The sequence below is a fragment of the Eschrichtius robustus genome, chromosome 6 (genome assembly GCF_028021215.1).
Source record: "Eschrichtius robustus isolate mEscRob2 chromosome 6, mEscRob2.pri, whole genome shotgun sequence".
NCBI classification, from domain to species: Eukaryota; Metazoa; Chordata; class Mammalia; order Artiodactyla; family Eschrichtiidae; genus Eschrichtius; species Eschrichtius robustus.
In genome coordinates, this window is record NC_090829.1 from 1,928,606 (window position 1) to 1,950,197 (window position 21,592).

The following is a 21,592-nucleotide window of genomic DNA, read 5'->3' on the forward strand; positions in this document are numbered from 1 at the left end:
TTGCCATTGTTTCTTCCTTTAGTCCATTTGCATCTGCCTTTCAGGAATTTCTCAAAATTCCTGATCCCTTGAGAGTAGCCCTCGTTAGCTAATGCGGTATAAAGTTTTTTAAAAAATTGTCATTTACAGGGATTTGAAGTGGAAACAGCTGTAGGATGCATTGCTTAGAGTGCTATCTTGTTCCAGGTGTGTGGTCAAGAGTTCAACATATCCCTGCCTAAATATTTATATCCTCAATAACATACTTTCAGATAAAAATATAGACATGTCTTAGACTGTGATACAGATATGGCTGTCTCCTAATACTAATTTTGTAAAGGTTTTGAGTATAATTATATTTCAGTGAATCCATACATTCTTTATCTATGAAATCATAGAACCAGTGTTTTTTTATTATGTTTAACATAGAACCAGTGTTATTTTTTATAGCATATGGAGAAAAGCTAATTTCATTATTTTCTTTCTGTTAGGTTACTGGTGATTCAGTCATTCTAAAAGCTCTTCAGTCCAACATGCAGCATGTACTGGTCTATGAGAATCTTGCTGTCCAGGAGAAAGTGCTGGCTTGTATTCCAGTCCAAGAACTAAAAAGGAGATCACAAGAAAAGTTATCTAGAGCTAGAAAATTGGATAAAGGTAGTGGCTTTACTTAACCATTCATTGCTAAATATACATCATTGCTAAATAAGTGGGAACGCTGAAATGGTGCCTCTTGCTGTGTACATTGTAAATACGTAACCCAGTTCTATTTGGATTTTTAAGAAGTACAACAATAGTATAATTTTTTATTGCATGCACCTCATGCACACTGGAATGTGTATTTGCAGTTTAATCATTGGTATGTGATTTTTTTTTCAGATATAGTAGAACTTTAGTCCATGGAATATATGATGGCATTATTAGAAGATTTTAATGTGAATCGGAGAAAAACCTTACTCAAAATTAATTCATGTGATTAGACCACTGACTCCCTTTAATAGGCAGTTACTGATAAAGAGTGTGGATATAGAAGCCAGCTACCTGGGTATAAATTCAGCTCTGACTCTCACTGTGCATCACCGAGCAAGTAATTTAATCTCCATGCCTCAGTTTCTTCATTTGAAAATAAGAATGCTAATTTTAAGAGATAACTGAGATAGTACATGTAAATGGCTCAGAACAGTGCCTGCCACATTCATCAAGCAATAATTATTTGTTGTTTTCATTAATGGTCTTAGGATTTTAGTTGTTAAATTTTTCCAACTTGAGCATTTTTACTTTGGGTTTTTATGTAATTGGTTTTTATCTGTTAAGTCATTTCTTAATACTGTCTTTTCTAGGGGGTTCTGTAGTATTTTTTTGGTGGTTGCCCTAGTTTACAATAAACATTTTTTTTCCAATTTAAAAAAAAATTTTATCTTATATTGGAGTATAGTTGATTGATAATGTTGTGTTAGTTTCAGGTGTACAGCAAATTGATTTAGTTATACAGATACATACATCTATTCTTTTTCAGATTCTTTTCCCATGCAGCTTATTGTAGAGTATTGAGTAGAGTTCCCTGTGCTATACAGTAGGTCCTTGTTGTTTATCTATTTTATATATAGTAGTATGTATATGTTAATCCCAAACTCCTAATTTATCCCTCCCCCCTCCTTCAAAAGCATTATACTGCTTTGTGTGTAGTGCAGATACATTTTAACAGAATGTCTCAATTCTTCCTTCCCATCCCTTGAGACTCTGCTGTCATTCATTTCACTTACCCAGAGGCTTTAATCACTCAGTACATTGCTATTGTTATTATTTAAGCCATTACTTTTTAGACTAAGTAAGAATGAGAAAAATAACAGATTTTATGTTACCTTCATTCATTCTTCCCCTGAGGCTCTTCCTGTATGCAGGCCGGAGTTTATGACCATCACTTTTCTTCTTCCTGAAGAACTTCTTTTACTGTTTCTTTCAGGGCAGGTATACTAGAGGTGAAGTCCCTCAGTTTTTCTCTGCCTCAGAAAGTCTTTATTTCTCCTTCACTGTTGAAGGATAATATCACTGGGATGTAGAATTCTAGGTTGGTGGGGGTTTTTTTTCTGTCAATGACACTTTAAATTTCTATTCACTCTGTTGCCTGCTTGTTTATGATGAGAAGTCTACCGTAATTTCTATCTTTATTCTTGTTTAGGTTTCTCCCACCTATGCCCCTTACCTCCCCCTCCATCCCCAGCTTCACTCAGGATTTTCTCTGTTTTTAGTTTTCTTCAGTTTGAATATGACGTGCATATGTGTAGTTTTTTGGTACTTATCCTGGTTGGTGTTTTCTGAGCGTCCCAGATCTGTGGTTTGGTGCCTCATTAATTTTGGAACATTCTCGGCCATTATTACTTCAGATATCTCTTCTGCTCCTTTCTCTCTTTCTTTTCCTTCTGATATTCCAAAATAGGGTATCCTATTCTACCTTTATTTATCAACTGTTTCCCACCATTGTTAGATGTTCTGGTCCATTTTTTAAATTCTCCCACCATAATTGGATGTTCTAGGTGTTTTGTTCCTTTGTTCCTTTGTTTTTATTCTCTTTTTTCCTCTTTGATTTTCAGTTTGGGATGTTTCTCTTGACCTGTCTTCAGGCTCAGTGGTTGTTTCCTTGGCTGTGTCCAGTCTACTGATGAGTGCATGAAAGGCATTCTTTATCTCTGTTAGAGCACTTTTGGTTTCTAGCATTTTTTTAGTTTCCATCCTTCTGCTTACATTATTCTTACATGTTGTCTACCTTTCTCATTAGCCCCCCAAACATATTAATCATAGTAATTTTAACTTCCCTAATTCCAAAATTTGTGCCATATATGAGTGGTTCTGATGCTTGCTTTATCTCTTCAGACTTTTTTCTTGCCTTCAGGTTTTTCCTTGCCCTTTAGCATGCCTCGTAATTTTTGGTTAAATGTCGGATACGATGTATTGGGTAATAGGAACTGAGGTGAACAGGCCTTTTGTGAAAGGTGTAAATGTCCATTTGACTAGGAATTGGGCACCGTTAATGACATTGTGTTTAATGTTTGCTGTAAGTGTCAGGGGCTTCGGGTTCCCCTGGTGTTCTTGGGGTCCCTCTGTTGTCTGTGGGCTTCCCTAAGGACCCCTCCTTAGCTCCAGTCTGCATCCTGCAGATGGTTTAGTTGTAATCATCCCCTATCGTTGTACCGGAGTCCTGTTGGTGTGGTGGTGAGGTGTGGGGGAGGAGCATTCTGTAATCTTAGGGTTAAATTTCAGTGTTTTAGGGGGCCTTATGCTCGGGCCTGTGACCCACCCCCCGTAGGTGAGACAGGAAGGCCAGAGGGGCCTAGAGTCAGGGAAGCGTCCTTTCCCCAAACTTACTTAAGCTACAGGTTTGTTGTGAGACCTGGAGACAGCTCTTCCTCTTCTTGAATTAACAGGGTTTTTTGTTTTTTTTTTCTATTTATAAAACAAGGATGCTTATCAGTATGCGGTCACCAAGGCTGTGTCCATTTCCGAGTACTGTGGTCCTGTGCGTGATGCCTGACATACACGCCTGCTTAGCAGGTGCTTCCTGGCATGTTCTGTGTGTGCTGAGCCCTGCAGAGGAGACGTAGTTAGCAGTGTCCCTGCTGACGTTTGCCCTGGCGTTTTTTCCCTCTAATTATAAAAGTAATGCCTGTTTTATGTAGAAAATTCAGAAAATAGGGGGAAGATAAGCCATCCATAATTTCATCACATCAGAATGCAACTTCTAAGATTGTGTATACAGTTGACCCTTGAACAACACAGTTTGAACTGTGCAGGCCCGCTTACACGCAGATTTTTTTTCTCTAAATACATACTACAGTACTACATGGTCCAGGGTTGGTTGAATCCGTGGATGTGGAACCGCAGAGGGCTGACTGTAAAGTTGTACATGGATTTTCCACTGCGTGGGGGGGATCAGCACCCCTAAACCCTGCACTGATCAAGGGTCAACTGTATATCCTTTCACACTTAAAAATATAAGGGCAGTATAATGGCGTTTTAATGTAAGTAGGAAAGAAGGAACACATCAGGTTGTGTGCACGGTATTGTGAAAATCAGCGAAAGATTGGGCTTTTTTTTAAAGTTCATGAAGGATATGTTGGATTTATAACCTGAGATGCCAGAGGACACACGAAGGCAGGTGTCAGGGATTTTCTTGCAGGTGTGGCGACCACTGCATGGAAGCAGAAGGGCACAGGCCGTCTCCGGGGAGCAGTGCCCAACACGGTCTGGTTCGTGTAGGGTCGGGAGAGGGACATCATGAGGGCCGAGACCATATCTTCGTTGACATTGAATTTCAGGCAGAGCAAAGCATACTGAGTTTATTTATATATTTTTTAACCTTTTGAAAAAGAATTAGCGGCAAAATGAAGCAGAGGATACTTCTAATGAGGTTTTGAAGTAGAAAATAGGACCAAAGAAATTTGCAGGATGAACGTATCTTAGTCAGGAGGCTGATGCTGTAGTGTTAGTGTGATTGAACGTATAGCAAAAGTATTATATAGCCTGTTCATTAGGTAGGAAGAAATGAAATGATTTCTCAGGGAAGTCAAGTGTTCTTGATGACTTAATTCAGCAGGGTTAAGCATTGAAGCTTTAAGCAAGTGAAAGGTAGAGGTGCACTTCAGGAAGATCAATCCAGCAATAACTTGTAAAATGAACAGAATCAAGAGAGTACAAGGAGAGAAGAGTTCAAACACAGTAGTAATAGAATTCACCTAAGAGGAATAAGAAGGCAAACAGGTATCGTGACTGCAACGGAGGAGGTGGATGTGAGAGTTGAGGTGACAGAATATATGGTATTTGCATTGATGGTATACAGTCGGCAGGGCATGGAGTCAGGTGTGAATAAGGAGAATGTCAAAGAGGACCGCCTCGTTTTGCATCGGCGTCAGTAGGCACAGGCTTTGAAGGGAAATGAAGAGTCTGCTTTCATACACCTGCCGGACATCATCTGGTCTGCCAGGTGAAAACGGAGGCCTGGAGCTTTGTTTGGAGGTCAAGCCTTGACATACACTTCAGGGTGACAGGTAAAGCCATGCAAGTAAGTGAGATTGCCCAGACTGAAGACGGTCGGGTGGGGGAAGGATTGCAAAGGTTCTAGAAAGCAGGGCAGCACTAGCCACATGTGGGTACTTACAGTAAGTAATGAGTCTAAGTTAACATTATGAGGCCTGTTTGTTTGTTCGGTTCTTCTATCATTTATTCTGCTATTTACTGAGCACCTGCTGTGTAGCAAGCACAGCTCTAGGTCTTGGAGATACAGCAGCGAACAAAACAAAGTCCCTGCTCTCATGGGTGAGACAGCCAAAAACAAATCCTCAGATCTGGCAGGTAGTGATACATGCTGGGAAGACAAGTCAGGATAACGGGATAGAGAGTGATTAGGGAGGGTGCTGTTTGGTGGAGGGTTGTCAGGAAAGGCTTCTCTTGAAGCAGTGATTTTCTTTTCTGGTAGAGGCATTGGCAACTGCAGAGGCTCCGTGGGTGGGAGTGAGCTTGGCTTGTTTAGGGGATGGAAGGAGGGCGCATGGTGTAGTAGAAGGAGCAAGACAGAAAGCTGAGAGAGGAAAAGGGGGTACATTAGTTTCCTGTGCTGCTGTAGCAAATTACCACCAACTTGGCTCCTTGAAACAGCAGGAGTGTGCTGTCTCACAGCTCCGGAAGCCAGAAGTCCATAATCAGTATCCCTGGGCCAAAATCAAGGTGTGGGCAGGGCTGAAGGGGAGAGTCTCTCCCTGCCTCTGTCCGCTTCTGGGGGCCGCCTGCGGTCTGGCTTGTGGCTACACCACTCCAGTCCTGAGGACCAGCATCTCCACATCCTGCCCCTCCACCGCTGCATCACCTTCTCCTCTGTAAGGTCGCCCGCTGCTTCCCTCTTGGAAGGACACATGTGATTGCATTTAGGGCCCCCGTGTAGTACATAGGATAATCTCCCTGTCTCAGAACCCTTAACTGCATCATATCTGCAGAGGCTTTTTTTTTTTTTTTTTTTGCCTTCTTTGGTAGGATTCACGAGCTCCAGGGGTTAGAATGTGGTTACCTTTCGGGGAGCCATTTTTCGGCCTACCGCAGGGGCCAGCTGAAAGAACGAGAGTGGTGACTTTGGGTTGTATTCTGAATGAGATGGAGACCCATTGGAGGGTCTCAGTCGACTCAAGCTACCTTGCATTCTTAAAAAGCTCACTCTGCTGTAGGGACTTGTTGGAGAAAGCAGGATGAGAGTGCTGTTTTTCTTAAAGTTCATTTTTAGTCCAGCATTCATGAATATCTCCTTGCTGAGAAACTTTCATGTCACGCAGGAAAAGCTGAACTCTCCCTGCCAGTCAGTCCTCCACCTCCTCTTCCGCAGGTAGCAGCTATTATCACATGATGAGTTCCTTTTCATATCTTTTCCTGTGTATTTACACCCATAAATAGTTATCTATAAAAATAAATAAAGTTGCATGGGTTTAATAAAGTGTATCATCTCTCATATATTCAGCTCCTTGGTGATTTTCATTTACTGACATGTCTTGCAAGTCATTTTCCCTCCCCCCTAGTGCTCTGTAGTGTGCATGCACTGTTATTTGTACAGTTCCCCACTGATGGACACCGAGATTTCCCTGTTCTGAAGGCTGCTGCAGTGAAGATCCTTGTAAAGCATGCCTGCCTACATGAAGGAATGTTTCACTGGGTGAGATATAAAAGTATCAAGAGTGTGTGATACGTTCATACTACACTGGATCCCTGCCAAACAAATTGCCTTCCAATTTATACCAGAAGTGTCTGGGAGTATTTGTTTCAACTTAATGAAATTATTGAACTTCTTTTATGGACTTTACTAATTTTTCTAATGGGTTTTGTTAATATTCTTACTGATTTATAGACGTTCTTAATATATTCTGGATACTTTTCTTTGTTAGACTCATTACATTTTTCTCTCAGTATTCTTTAATTTCATTCAGTGTATCTTGAAATTGAAAAGTTATAAATTTTAATATGAGAAAATTATTTTTTCCATTTTTGTTTTTACAGTTGTGTTTTGTTTTCTACACCAAAGTCATGAACGTAAACTTCTGCTGTTACTTTTATAATATTCCCTCTCTGTGTATAGTGTTTATATATATATATATGTATTAGAATTAATGTAGTAGGGATCTGATATTTGGATAGCTACTCGTCCCAATACCATTTGTGGAACAATCCATCCTCTTAGAACTACTTTGAAGGCTAACTTTATTAAATACCATGTATCACTTAGAAATCTGTCTTTCAGGACTCTTTGTTTTGTTTCATTCATCTCTTTGTCTATTCTTTATCAGTATCACAATATTTTAATTATTAGAATTTTGTAATGTGTTTTGATGTGCTGTAGACAAATTTATCTCATTCTTAGTCAAAGTTGTATTGACTATTTTGTGCCTTTCCTCTTTCACATGAATTTTGCAGTTAGCTTGTCAAAGTTTATGAAAAATTATTTTGTAATTTCAGTTGAGATTGTATTAAAGTACAGGTTAATTTGCAGAGAGTTAACAACTTTGAGTTTTCCCATTCAAGAACATAATATATTTTGGCCTTTTAATATTCTCTGTAGTTTCTTTTTCTTCTATAGTTTTTTATTTTGAAACGTATCAAACATAAATACAAGAATAGCGTATAACAGATCAAACACCTGTGCCCAGCATCAGACTTTATTAGATCTTAACATTATGCCATATATCTCCTTCATATATGTTTTATTATTTTTAATAATAAAATATTAAAGATAGGAATGAGAATCCCCACATATGTCCCCGAGATTGTTTTCCCCTCTCCTTCCTAAAGATACCACTGTCTTGAATATGGTCGAGAGAGAGATCTTTTTATTTGATAAAGTGGATATAATAATATATGTCATGCTTACTTGCTAGGGTTCTAGATAGATAGATAGATAGATAGATAGATAGATAGTACACATGGTTGTGCTTTTATGTGTTTTGTGAATTATATTGAATGATGGTGAATTATATTGTACAGTTGAAGCACTAATAGAAAAGCTAATAGGATGATTTTTAAGGTGTCCAGAATTCTGTGATTTCTGCCTGTAATACTGTGATTGTTTCATATTTACTTGTGAATATATCTGATAACAAATATAATGCAGTCATTTAAAAATGTTTTTCAAAATCAGACTTACTTTGTTACCTTCCAGGTTCTTCAGGATCAATTCCAAACTGTCAGTAGTTCCCTGAGAGGTGGTTGTATTCAGCATGGTGTCGGTCAGAGGATGCAGTAAAGTCCCACTGCTTTGAATGTGCAGTGGATTACATCATTGTATTTCAGCCTGCTTCACAATACACTGACAATTCTGTCTGCATCCTATTTGTGAAGACCTTTTAGATCATCTGCTGTTTTCATATATTTCAGCTTCATATTTGAGGATAAAATACACGTGGATGTTTTTAGTTTCTTCTGCTTTAAATCTTACTTGGTTCTGTTCTAACTTCTCAGGTACTAATGTAAGCGAAGAGGACTTTCTTTTGCTGGAGCTTTTACACTGGTTTAAGGAAGAATTTTTCCACTGGGTGGATGACATTTTGTGCAGCAAATGTGGCGGCCAGACTAAGTCTAGAGGCGAATCATTGTTCCCCAGTGATGATGAGCGGAAGTGGGGTGCAAACAGAGTGGAAGATCATTACTGTGACGCCTGCCACTTCAGCAATCGATTTCCAAGGTGAGCGTCCCCTGGACAGTAAAGGCAGAAGAATCTCTTATTGGGATGGTTAGGAGAGAATTTTATTAAATCAACTTTTAATCTTCATTTTAGTTATTAGAAGTATATTCCTCTAGGACAGGGGTCAGCAAGCTATGGCTGACAGGCTCAATCCAGCCCACATCCTATTTTTGTAAATAAAGTTTTATTGGGACACATCCATGCTGCTTCAGTAGCTTATGGTCTGTAACTGTTTTCACATTGCAATGTCAAGAGTTGAATACTGGCAACAGAGACCATATGGTCTGCACAGTCTAAAACATCTACTGTCTACTGTCTTTATATAGGAAAAATTTGTTGACTCTTGAATATAAATTGAGTGTAGTCCTAGCAACTTAATGCTGTAAATCTTGTATTTTTATTCTTCTAATACATAAATTTTAACTTTCTGATAACTTTAATAATAATACTGATAACGCATAAAATAATGCTAAAACATTAGAATAATACTGATCATTGTGATAGTAAATACAATGCTGTACTCAAAATCATCAGATGGAAATATGGAAGGTGAAAGTATAGTATAGGACCATCTTTGTTTTTTTTTTTGGCTGCTCTGTGTGGCACACGGGTTCTTAGTTCCCTGACCAGGGATCGAACCCGCACCCCCTGCAGTGGAAGCGCCGAGTCCTAACCACTGGACCGCCAGGGAAGTCCCCTCATCATATCTTATCTTGAATGACAGAAGTTTAATTAGGGGCCTCTGCTACCAACCTAACCTACCCTCATATCTCTAAATTTAAACTAAGGGAACTGGAACTTTTCTGTTCACTTTTTCCATCCTTTAATTTATAAGTCTCTTATCAGATGTTCTTAATTGACAGTACTTGTAAAGTTTGGTTGTATCATCAGGCAAGAAAAGATACCAAGTTTTTGAAATACCTGATTTTGGGGGCTTAGGGACTCAGTTCTGTCCTAATGAGGAATCAGTCCTGTGATATACAGAGTCTAAGATAAACAGAATCCACTGTCCAATAATTATCTAAAATAAGCGCAGGTTATTTTTTCATTCAGCATATGTGTGCACAGGTACTTTGCAAAGATTTGAAGATAAAAGATGTCTGTGATTAAATCCTGTCCTCATAAAGTCTAAGCCGTTGGGTGTAGACTGATAGTGCGTGCACAGGGAGACAGAGGCTAACAAAGGTGTCTGTACCGAGCGGTGTCCTTTTCCCTCCTAACCGTGTGCTTGTCTTACTGTTAGCTGTTCTCTGGGTAGGGCTGGGAGGATGAACACTATTAATTAGAGACCAAGCAGCCTTTCAAGTTGGCACAAGTGGTGTTTAGAAGATGGAGGCGTAGGATGCTCTAATCCTGCTGCTGTTACTTCTTCATGTTAACACGCAACTTTTTCCAGTAACTATATTACCTAAACCGCAAATTCATTTAACTTAGCTCAAGCAAGAGCATCTGCTTGATTGAAGACAGACAGCTTGTCATTGCAGATACGGTTCATTCACAGCTGACATCGCTGCTCAGCTGGGCACTTTTCCTGAGTAGCTTTATTAGCTCAAAATCCTTCTCAACACAATATGCAAATTTTGATGTTCTTCAGCTTTATGATAATTTTATAACTGGAGTAACTTTTTAAAAGAATGTTGCCAACACATTTCAAAAAACAACTTGCAAATTAGCAAGCACCTTTAAGTAGTTCAGCAGAATAAAATTTCAATCCAAATGATTGTTAGAAAGAATAGTATTTTAAGTAAAATTGAGTTCAACTAAGCTTTAAAATCTTTCTTGAGTAGTTTGTTAAAGTTGTTAACCTTTGAGGTACAATGAGCTAATTATACCACTGGTTAGAGTAACACTAATGCTTAATGCAGATTTCCTAGAGAATCTGCCTGTCCAGATCCTGCATGTCCTTCAAGGCCCAGTTCAGGATCAAGCCCTCCTCCCCGACCCCTCCCCCATGACATTAATTCTGACCTGTTCTAGGGTTGGTATCACATTCTGCCGTGTATTTAAATGATTTGTGTTCTCTCCTTCCCTCTCTCAGGACTGTAAGCTCCTTGAAGGCTGTACCACTGTTTAATCATTTCCACCCAGGATTCTAGCACAATGCCTCACATGTTCTAGGCTCTTTAATTGTTATTTAAGAATATGAAGTTAAGAAATATTACTGTTTAGCACAGAGGTAATGTAAATTCTTTAGAATGCTTGATTTCTATATTGAATCGAAGCTTTTTGTTGTTGTTATTTTAAACCAGGTATAATAATCCCGAGAAACTTCTGGAAACAAGATGTGGACGGTGCGGGGAGTGGGCCAATTGTTTCACACTGTGCTGCAGAGCCCTGGGCTTCGAAGCCCGCTACGTCTGGGATTACACAGGTGCGGACGCCGTGTGGGCAGAGGCCAGGGGGGTCTTGCTGACTTCAGGATGGGGTGTACAGTCCCGCCTTGTCAGTCTGTGTTTGCATTTGCCTTCTGAAATAGCAGTAATCCCAGCCTCGTGGGGTTTTTTTTTTTTTTTTTAATGGGGATCACAGGATTTTTTTTTTTAGTACCCCTAGCATTTTGCCTGATACTTTACACTATAAACAATTTTTATTAACAATTTATTATGACATTTTTAGTAGTGCTGTTTCTCTATGGATAAGAACATGTGTAATAATGTTCTGTAGAAATCTTCATTTTTGTAGAGATTAGTGTAAAAGATTTAGTAATCTTAATATACAATAAAATATAATAAAAGCCATGTGAGATTTATATTGTCCTTATTTCGTTATAACTTGTGTCACATGTTAAAAAGTTTTTCTTCTTAGATTTTTTTCACTTGTGTTTCTGTTATTTTCTTGGGATAAAATGAAACCTTCACTTAATAGTTATTGTTCTCTTACAGTCAAATAGAGACCATCAGTAACCAGACATCCTCTGTTAGACCTCTGCTGGAATTAACTCCTTCACATTAGCAAACTGTGTGCATTAGTCCTATGGTTTACGTGCTGTTGTTCAACGTGTTTGCCCTTTTCAGAGTTATAGCTCACATTATTTTTAATTAAGCCTAAAACTGACTGTATTAAAGGAGATTTTCCAAAACAATTGCAAGGATTTCAGAGAGAGAGAGAGGGACTTTCTTGGTGGTCCAGTGGTTAAGACTCCATGCTTCCACTGCAGGGGGCACGGGTTCGGTCCCTGGTTGGGGAACTAGGATCTCACATGCCTCATGGTGCAGCCAGAAAATAAAAATTAAAAGTAAAAAAAAAAAAAAAAAAAAAAGTCATCAAGAATTGCCCCTATTAAAAAAAAAGAGAGAGAAAGAGAAATTAAAGCAGGTGTTCTAGAGTCTTGTGTGCCACAAAATACTCACTTGTTAATTAAAATTTAGAATCTTGCATATTGTCACGTGGTTCTCATCTTAGGCGTTTGTATATAGTTATTGGAAGTCTTGGTTTTATAAACTTAGCTTTTGTTTTCTCCTTCTGGCGCGTCCTCGTCTGTCACTTGCGTAGACCACATCTGGACAGAAGTGTACTCCCCTTCTCAGCAGCGGTGGCTGCACTGTGACGCGTGTGAAGACGTCTGTGACAAGCCCCTCCTCTATGAGATCGGCTGGGGCAAGAAGCTGTCCTACATCATCGCCTTTTCTAAAGATGAGGTAGGACGGAAGAGAAAAAATGCGTTCTAAGAATAAAATTTTTCTTTTCTTTTTTGACAGCCTTTGAAGGTATAATTGACATAAAATATGTTAAAAGTGTACAATTGAATAAGTGTTGTCATTTGTATATGCCCGAGAGATGACCTTTGCAGTCAAGGTGGTGAACACATCCATTATCCCGGGAGTTTCCTTGTGTTCGTTCTCGCTCCTTCTTGCCCCTCTCCAGGCAACCACAGATCTACTCTCTGAGACTATACACTAACGTGCATTTCTAGAGTTGTATGTAAACGGAATCATATATACTCTTTTTGATGGGGGGGTTTATTTTACTCATCGTAATTATTTTGAGGTTCCTCCATGTGTTTGCAAGTATCAATAATTTATTCTTTTTATTGCTGAGCAGTATTCCATCGTATGAATGTACCATGGTTCGTTTATCCATTTGCCTGTTGATGGACATTTGGGTACTTTGCAGTTTTTTACTATTTCACATACAGCTGCACAAGTCTTTATATGGGCATATGCTTTCTTTTCTCTTTGGTAAATGCCTGCTAGTGGAATGACCGAATCGTATGGTAGGTGATTGTTTAACTTTTTAAAAAACTGGCTCAACTGTTTTCCAAAGCAATGATGCTGTTTTGCATTCTCATCAGCAATATGTGCGAATTCCCAGTTTCTCCATATTCTTGCTAACAGTATGGTCTGACTTTTTCATTTTAGCCCTTTTTAGTAGACGTGCGGTGGTGTCGCATTGTGGTTTCATTTGCATTTCCTTGAGGACCAACACTGAGCATCTTTTTTATGGGCTTGTTTGCCATCCATTTCTCTTCTTTGCCCTTTCTTTTTTTAATTGGGTTGTTCATTTTCTTATTCTTGAGTTTTGAGAGTTCTTCATATATTCTGAATACAAGTCCTTTTTCAGGTATGTGCTTTGCAAGGATTTTCTCCCTATCTGGCTTGTCCTTTTATTCTCTCAGTGACTTTTGAAGAGAAGAAATTGATGAAGTCCAGTTTATCAATTTGTTCTTTTGTGGATCTTGCTTTTTGATGTTATGGCTGAGAGATGTTTGCCTAGCCTGAGCCACAAGGATTTTCTCCTACATTTTCTTTTAGAAGTTTTATACTTTTAGTTTTACACTTGTGTCTGTGATACATTTTGGGCTAATTTTTGTAGATAGTCCAAGGTGTGAATTGAAATTCATTATTTTGCATGTGGTTAATGAATTGTTCTAGCACCGTTTGTTGAAAAAGTTATCCTTTTCCACTGAATTGGCCTTGTACCTTTGTCAAAAATCAGTTCTATAATATATTTATATATAATGTATATATTCAGTGCAATAAAAATGGAGTGTTTATTTGTTGAATTTTGTGAAATCGGCTTTGTAGATAAGTTATAAACAGCTAGATGTTCTGAAAATTTTATCTCCTAATCACAGTCTTCCTTGGACGTGTACCGGTTAGAAAATGAATAAAAAGCATATTCTCTTCGATGTTTTTCCCACAGGTTTTAAAATGTGAAACAAAGGACAGCATTTTAAAAATTCTGTTTAAGAATTACATGCATTCTAGGTATCTAGCAAATTAATGTTGATGGTTGTAATCTTGTTAAATATTTGTGTCCTGTAATTCGAGGTGGTGGATGTCACTTGGCGATATTCCTGTAAACATGAGGAGGTCATCTCCAGAAGGACTGAAATTAAAGAAGAGTTACTTCGAGAAACTATTAATACACTTAATAAGCAGGTATGTGATGGGCATCTGTCATTTTTCAGAGGACATTTGAAATATTACATAATCAAGAATAGCCAATTTTTAACCCAGTGAAGTTCTTCAAGTAGTAGCATTATTTTACAGTCAAAAATATTTAAATATTTAAATTAAAATTTTTGAGGACTTGTTTTAAGTATTGTGAGGTGGGGTTTTTTTGCCTTAAATTGTCACATCTCAAAGTTCAGTGAAACAATTTCCATATATATATACTAGTTGACATAAAAAATATGTTGCCTTATTTTTCGAAGTAATTGTGTCTTGCATATTATTACCCACACACTTGTCCACATAGGGAAATTTCTGGAACAAGTCACGGGAAGTTGTTAACAATGAGTATTTCTGGGAAGAGGACTGGGGGGTCCAAGAGGGAAGTTTCAGCTTTGATTTTATACCCCTTTGGTAGTACTGAAAGTTTTTTTACTATATATATATGCATATTATTTTTCATGATTTAAGAAACAACTAATTTTGCTGCTGGCAGGCAATTAGAATAGGGCAGATCACCTTACAGTGGTTGAGATTCAGTGTTTCAGCATGTTCACCTGTTTTGAGCTCGGCTCCTTGGGCCACTTGATGATTGGCAAATGCCTGGAAGGGAGAAGAGGTGCAGTTCAGTTCACCTCAGTTTGTTTCTTCCCTTGGGATCTTAGCTTCTTCAGGTCGGGCTACCTTGGTAGCTTTGTGTTGCATTCAGACAGCTGTTGGGGTGTGTGTGTGTGTGTGTGTGTGTGTGTGTGTGTGTGTGTGTGTGTGTTTTGTTCCCTGCTGTCCTCGCCTTTCTCGGCAGGACAGTTGGTCTGACTCAGGCTAGTCTGTCACAGCCAGAAACAGAAGCTGCTGCCTCTGTTTGAAACTTAAGCCAGTAAAGGGCATGGCAAGTTGGATTATGGGTGTTCAGTGATTTCTTAACATAAAATTTGTAAAAGTATTTTGTTTCCACAGTGTCCTTTCTATTTTCCAAAATTACATGTATGAAAACAAAGTTGGTTACTTCTTTCCAAGACCCTGTTAAAATACAAATGTCTTAATTATATTCATACTTAGAGATGGACCCCTGCATTCCCCTAATCGTTAATGAGGTTTTTTTAAACGTGCATTACAGAGGCAGATATCTTTGTCGGAAAACAGAAGAAAAGAACTTCTCCAGAGGATCATTGTGGAGCTTGTTGAATTTATATCTCCCAAAAGCCCTAAGCCTGGAGAACTTGGAGGAAGGATATCTGGGTCCTTGGCGTGGAGAGTAGCCCGAGGTGAAACGGGTCCAGAGGTATTTACTTCATAACAGCCTGATAACCTTCTCACTTTACCACTTCCTGTTCTGTGCCCTTTACGTACAGAAAAACACGTTGGCCATGACCTTTCAATGAACTTTGCAGGGTAATTATTAAAAAATGTAAACATTTGAAGAGAACCAATAACTGATTGACATAGTAAAATTACATACAAGAGTTAGCAAAGCAATTAAAATGGGATTTTTCTGTTGTTACCTTACGTAAATTTCTAGGGCAGTTATAACTAAAGTACATAAAAACACATTAATTGTAAGTGTAAAGCTTAACAGATTTTCACAAATTGTGGTTCCCCATGTAACCACTAACCAGAATAAGAAGTTAGACAAGCAGATGTCTAAACGACCTGAGTTCCCTTCCAGCCACTGCCTTTCACCCCTAAGAGTGACCTTTTTCCTGGTTTCTAATATCATGGACTAGTTTTGCCTGTTACTGTGCTTCATGTAAATGGAATCATACAGGATGTACTCTTTTGCGGATGATTTCTGTCTCTTAACATTATTTAGTGAGATTCATACTTGTTGCTGCATGTTTATAGTACATTTATTTTCTCATTGTGGTATAATATTCCACCATGTGAATATAGTATAATTTATCCACATCACTATTGGGTATTTGGGTTGTTTCTCGATTTTGGTTTAAAATTGTGCTGCTGTGCTATTTACAATAGCCAAGACATGGAAACAACCTAAATGTCCATCAACAGATGAATGGATAAAGAAGATGTGGTATATATATACAATGGAATATTACTCAGCCATAAGAAAGAATGAAGTAATGCCATTTGCAGCAACATGGATGGACCTAGAGATTATCATACTAAGTGAAGTAAGTCAGACCAAGACAAATATTATATGATATCACTTGTATGTGGAATCTAAAACATAATACAAATGAATCTATTTACAAAACAGAAGCAGACTCCACAGACATAGAAAACTAACTTATGGTTGCCCAAAGGGGAGAGGGGTGGGGTGTAAATTAGGAGTATGGGATTAAGAGATGCACACCACCATGTATAAAAGAGATGAACAACAAGGGTTCACTGTAGAGCACAGAAAACTATATCCAGCATCTTGTAATAACCTATAATGGGAAATAACCTGAAAAAATATATATAGAAATAACTGAACCACTTTGCTGTACAGTTGAAATTAACGCAATATTGTATATCAACTGTACTTCAGGTTTTTAAAACTTACGCTGCTGTGAACATACACAGACATGTTTTCAGTGAATGTGTATGCGTTTCAGATGGGTGCCTGCCCGGGAGCAGAATAGCTGGATCGCAGCGGTAGCGTGAGGATGTTCGGCTTTAGCAGATACCACCGAGCGGTTTCCCAGAGCGGTTGTGCCGGTTTACACCACCCCCCCGCCCAGCAGTAAATGAGACTTTTCTATGGCTCTGCCTATAGTTGCCTGTCTTTTTCATGTTAGCATTTCTGGTGGTATATAGTAGTGATAGTATTATATTGTGATTTTATTTTTTTAATAAGAAATTACATTTTTTTCCTGGAAAACATAGTTTTTTTAAAATTTATTTATTTTTTATTGAAGTGTAATTGATTTACAATGTTGTGTTTCAGGTGTACAGCAAAGTGATTCAGTTATATGTACATATATTTTTTTTTTCCGATTTTAAATTTGCACTTTGGTGCTGAATGAAGTTGAATGTCTGTTCTTTAAACGTCCGTTTATTTATTTATTTATTTTTATTTCTGGCTGCGTCAGGTCTTCGGTTGCGGCATGCAGGATCTTTCTGTTGCGGCGCATGGCCTCTTCGTTGCAGCGCGTGGGCTTCTCTAGTTGTGGTGTGTGGGTTTTCTCTCTCTAGTTGCAGCGCGTGGGCTCCAGAGCACGTGGGCTCTGTAGTTTGCGGCACGCAAGCTCTCGTTGAAGTGCGCGAGCTCAGTAGTTGCGGCGCACGGGCTTAGTTGCCCCACGGCATGTGGGATCTTAGTTCCCCGACCAGGGACCAAACCCACATCCCCTGCATTGGAAGGTGGATTCTTAACCACTGGACCACCAGGGAAGTCCCATTCTTTAAACTTTTGGATATCCTCTTTTGTGAAGTCCCGTTCAGCGCTATGAAAACTTTATAAAGTGGGAAAAATAATAGAATCTGGGTAATTCAGCAGATGAAGGTGTTTATTTCTTATTACATACTTGCCTGCATCTGGTTTTGGCTAGAAATTGTTGTTGCTCTGAGTACTATTATATAGTCAAACTTATTTGAAGATATTATCACTTGATTAATCTCCCAAAATTAAATAATGAACAATGGAAATGTAATTTCTAGAGTTAGGGGCTAGCATTAAAGCAGTGTGCTCTGTAATGGACATTAAGTACAATAGACTGTCCTTTGCTCTTAGGGAGCTTAAAGTTGACTCACTAGAAAGTATTTAATGTAAACGTCTAAGAAGATAAGCAATGAAAAATGCTTGAAAGGAAAATAATCCATCACAGTAGCAGTATCAAACAGTTCCACACAAAGTTTTAGATCTACTTTTTCTAAATTTGCCATTGTTACACCTCATTTCTCTAATAAAGGAATATGTCCTGAAAGGGAGAATTATCTCTAGTAAACTTTGTTTACTTTTAAATTTATCCCATCATCTTTAGCTGGCAGTTAGAAGTGTTGGTTCAGCCATAGAATTACAAGATCTAATTTCAACAGATAATTCAGATCACTGCTGATGCAGTGCAAGTTACAAGTCTAAATCTAGATGAAGCCAATTGAAAAGAGCTAATGTAATTCACAGCTGTGTTCAGTTTAAAATGGGGGTATTTAGGTCTTCACTTCTTTTTCTTTTTGTGGATGAGTGCGCTTCCTCTTGCATGGCATATACATTGATTAAACTTTAAAAATATGAATTGGGTCCTATGCCTGGATTGTTTTCCCTGATGAACATTTTTTAAATTTCTCAATTATTGGAGACCATGTTAGGGCCGTGGATTTAAAAAATCATTTTCCTAAAAAAAAAAAAAAAATCATTTTCCTTTTACAAATAGATGTTTGTTTTAAAAGTCAGTCCTAAAAAATTAGGGAACTATATCTTGAAATCGGTTGGAAAAAGAAGGAAACATTGGTGATACTTTCGTAAAGAAGTTTTGTCTTAATCTTATATTTTAAAGAAATTATGAAATATTAATGATATATTCAGTAACATATTTTTCTTGTCCCTTTGATAATTAGTTATCCTTGGTAAAACAGTAGACAATGCTACTTTAATATTTTAATTCCATCTGGTTTATGTCAGCACTCTGAAATATCTTTGATAGAGAAGAGAAGAATTGAGAAGTATTGTTACATGCTTGTCTTAAAGTGTAGTATACTAATTCATAGTTAGAAAATCACCTTCTAAAAATAATAAACTGCCTTTTTTTTTTTTTTTTTTACCTTATCCAGGTTCTGCTAGGGAATTATCTTCTTGTTTATACATTTATAAATATTTTTCTCTTTCCATCTCTAAGATGTTTTACATTCTATTGACTCTTGTACGTTTGAAGTTTTTACATTGTGTACTACCTAGTTCCCAATGTTTAGCAGGAAAGCATCACCTACTATCTTGATTGATTAGTAAATTGATTAGTTAGAAGCAAGACGTTGATACAGACTAGAGCAGTGGTTCTCAACCGTGGATGATTGCCTTCCAGGAGACACTTGTAATGTCCGGGGACATTTTGGGGGTTCCAGCTGCGAGGGGCAGTACCACTGGCATCTGGTGGGTGAGGCCAGGGATGCAGCCCTGCCCCGCACACCACCCACTGCTGTGCCCCGCACACCACCCACTGCTGTGCTCACGTCTGAGGGGGAGGGGATGTTGTGTCGGTGCCACAGACAGGCGCGGGACAAATACGTCATCTTCCTCAAACCTGAGATTCAACCAGTGATTTCAGGCGACCGTTTTACATTAAAATAAACATTTATTTTGAAATAGATTGCAAAATTTGCCTGGAATTTTAAGGTGAAACAAGAGTTTTTGTAGCACTTTCACTTGTGCGTAAGATTGTTTCCAGCTATACCTCCCAGGCACTGTCCTCGCTTCGGGCATCAGGAAAGGACCCTGGTGAAACGGCTTTAGGCTGAGGCCTGAAGGGTGAGAAAGAATCACGTAGCTGGAGAGTAGAAGGAACAGCATTCCAGACGGAGGGAACAGCATGTGTCACGGCCCCGTGGCAGGAAGCAGCTGGGCCTTTGTGAGGAACTAAAGAAGAAGTAACACGGCGGGGGTGAAGAGACCGCAGAGAAGGGTGCCGTGGGATCTGGTTGGAGAAGGAGCAGAGGACAAGCCACGTGGGCCCTGGTAGCCTTGGTAGAGGTGTGGTGTTCCTGTGCAGTGAGAGGTCAGTGGAGCCAGTTAAACAGGAAGGTGAGGGACTTCCCTGGGGGTCCAGTGGTTGAGACTCTGCGCTTCCACTGCAGGGGCCATGGGTTCGATCCCTGGTCGGGGAACTAAGGTCCCCCATGCCACGTGGTGCAGCCAAAAAAAAAAAAGTGATGTGTCCCAATTTACATTTTTAACAATCACGTTGATGACTGTGTGAAGAGGTTAAGAGTTGAAAGCTGGGAAATCAGCTGTAGGAGAGGATTGCAGCATCCAGTTAAGACATGGCGGTGGTGGAAATGAAGTCATGTTGACACAAAATCCCAAAAGTGTAAGTCAGCTACAGTTTATATTTCTTGTTTTCTGTCTAGTAATGTTTTGTGCTACGTCAGCATCATACTGTTCATATTTAATCTGTAAAATATTTTCCAGATTTTCCAATGGCACCAGTTTTTCATTTTCAAGTTGAAGGAATCTCTTAACCACTATCCATAGCAGTACCTCTCTATGGATCTGTTTTCTATTATGTTGAAAAACTAATTCTGCTTTCTTTTTAAGAGTAAAGAAACCCTGTTCATCCCCTCTGAAAACGAGAAGATTTCTAAACAGCTCCACCTTTGCTATAATATAGTAAAAAATCATTATGTCCGCATTTCAAGTAATAACCGAACCATTTCTGGATGGGAGAATGGTGTGTGGAGAATGGAATCCATATTCAGAAAAGTTGAAACAGACTGGAACATGGTAACGTAATGCATGAAGCTGTTTAAAACTTCAGTCATTGTTTAAACAAATATAGATGGGCTTAATTTTTCAGCTGTGTATAATGTGAAAACGGATATCAAAATTACATTTAGTAATCCTTAAACTTGTAAAAGAAGATCCTGCTCTCCGCGTTTAATGAAAATGTCCCTTTGAAATCTGTGTGTTTATATCAAGAAAGTATCCATTTTCATCCAAGAGGTCCAATTTAATTCTTTCATGGGGAAAAATAATCAAGTGTATGACCAACTCATGTGACTAGTTTTTGCATGAATATGTAGAGTATATTGTTATCCACTTCCTTCATAGATGTGTATTGATTGCCAGCCATGGGCAAGCTGTTAGGGACTGTAATCCATGTAGTCCAAAGTCCCAAGAGCTACCCATCTAACACGCTTCTGTTTCATAAGAATGTGGATGATTGAGCAGCGATACTGGTTATTTCTCCTCTGTTTCCTAAAAATAAAGGGAGAAATGGATGGTGGGACTGTAGTAGTTCATTGTACCAACTTGTACATTGTTGTTACTTGTTGTCTGGAATAAGAGGCTTTGCTTTTAGACTGCCCTCCCCCTTAGACACACACCAAAAATAAGCTCAGAGCAACTCACATGACCTTAGTAGGTCTGACCGTATTATGGATAGGTTTCACTGGAGTGAATGAGCTCATAGGCAGCTTTAACTTGCCACCTGAAGAGTGAGAAGCTGTTCACTTGTAAGACCTAGTGAATAGATTTAGCAGGTGAGTCACAGATGAACAGCTGCTCGTGTTTATGAGTATCTACTACATGCTTATCACTGTACCAGCCATTAATCAGAGTACAGAGGACATACAAAGATAAGGTCCCTGCTTTCTTCCACCCCCCCCCACCCCCCCATAGGTTTTTGTTCTAAACTTACCTTGGTGCTTATTTTGACCATCTTTTTGTATTAAGCCAAGAATGATTTGTAGGCTTATTGCGATTGTAGATGCAGGAATTCTCTTCTTTAGTTAAGGAAGGGCATAAAATATAATACAAGATAAAATTTAGAACTTGAAGATATGTGTAATTGACTCTTCCCGCTGATGAGAGAGGAGGAGCTTCTTCTGGAAAACCATCCTTACCTGAAGAATTGCTCTG

The 21,592-nt window shown here is 38.7% G+C and overlaps 1 protein-coding gene across 2 annotated transcripts in view; it reads left to right on the plus strand.

The window, feature by feature from the left end:
- The window catches only part of NGLY1 (N-glycanase 1), a 54,930-nt gene that overhangs the window by 26,039 nt on the left and 7,299 nt on the right, over nucleotides 1-21,592 (plus strand). For both annotated transcript variants that reach the window (XM_068545819.1, XM_068545820.1), the window contains exons 4-10: nucleotides 471-636; nucleotides 8,464-8,686; nucleotides 10,936-11,057; nucleotides 12,179-12,324; nucleotides 13,957-14,067; nucleotides 15,197-15,361; nucleotides 20,270-20,455. In XM_068545819.1, the coding sequence (XP_068401920.1) occupies nucleotides 471-636; nucleotides 8,464-8,686; nucleotides 10,936-11,057; nucleotides 12,179-12,324; nucleotides 13,957-14,067; nucleotides 15,197-15,361; nucleotides 20,270-20,455 (1,119 nt within the window). The remainder of the gene's footprint in view (nucleotides 1-470; nucleotides 637-8,463; nucleotides 8,687-10,935; nucleotides 11,058-12,178; nucleotides 12,325-13,956; nucleotides 14,068-15,196; nucleotides 15,362-20,269; nucleotides 20,456-21,592) is intronic.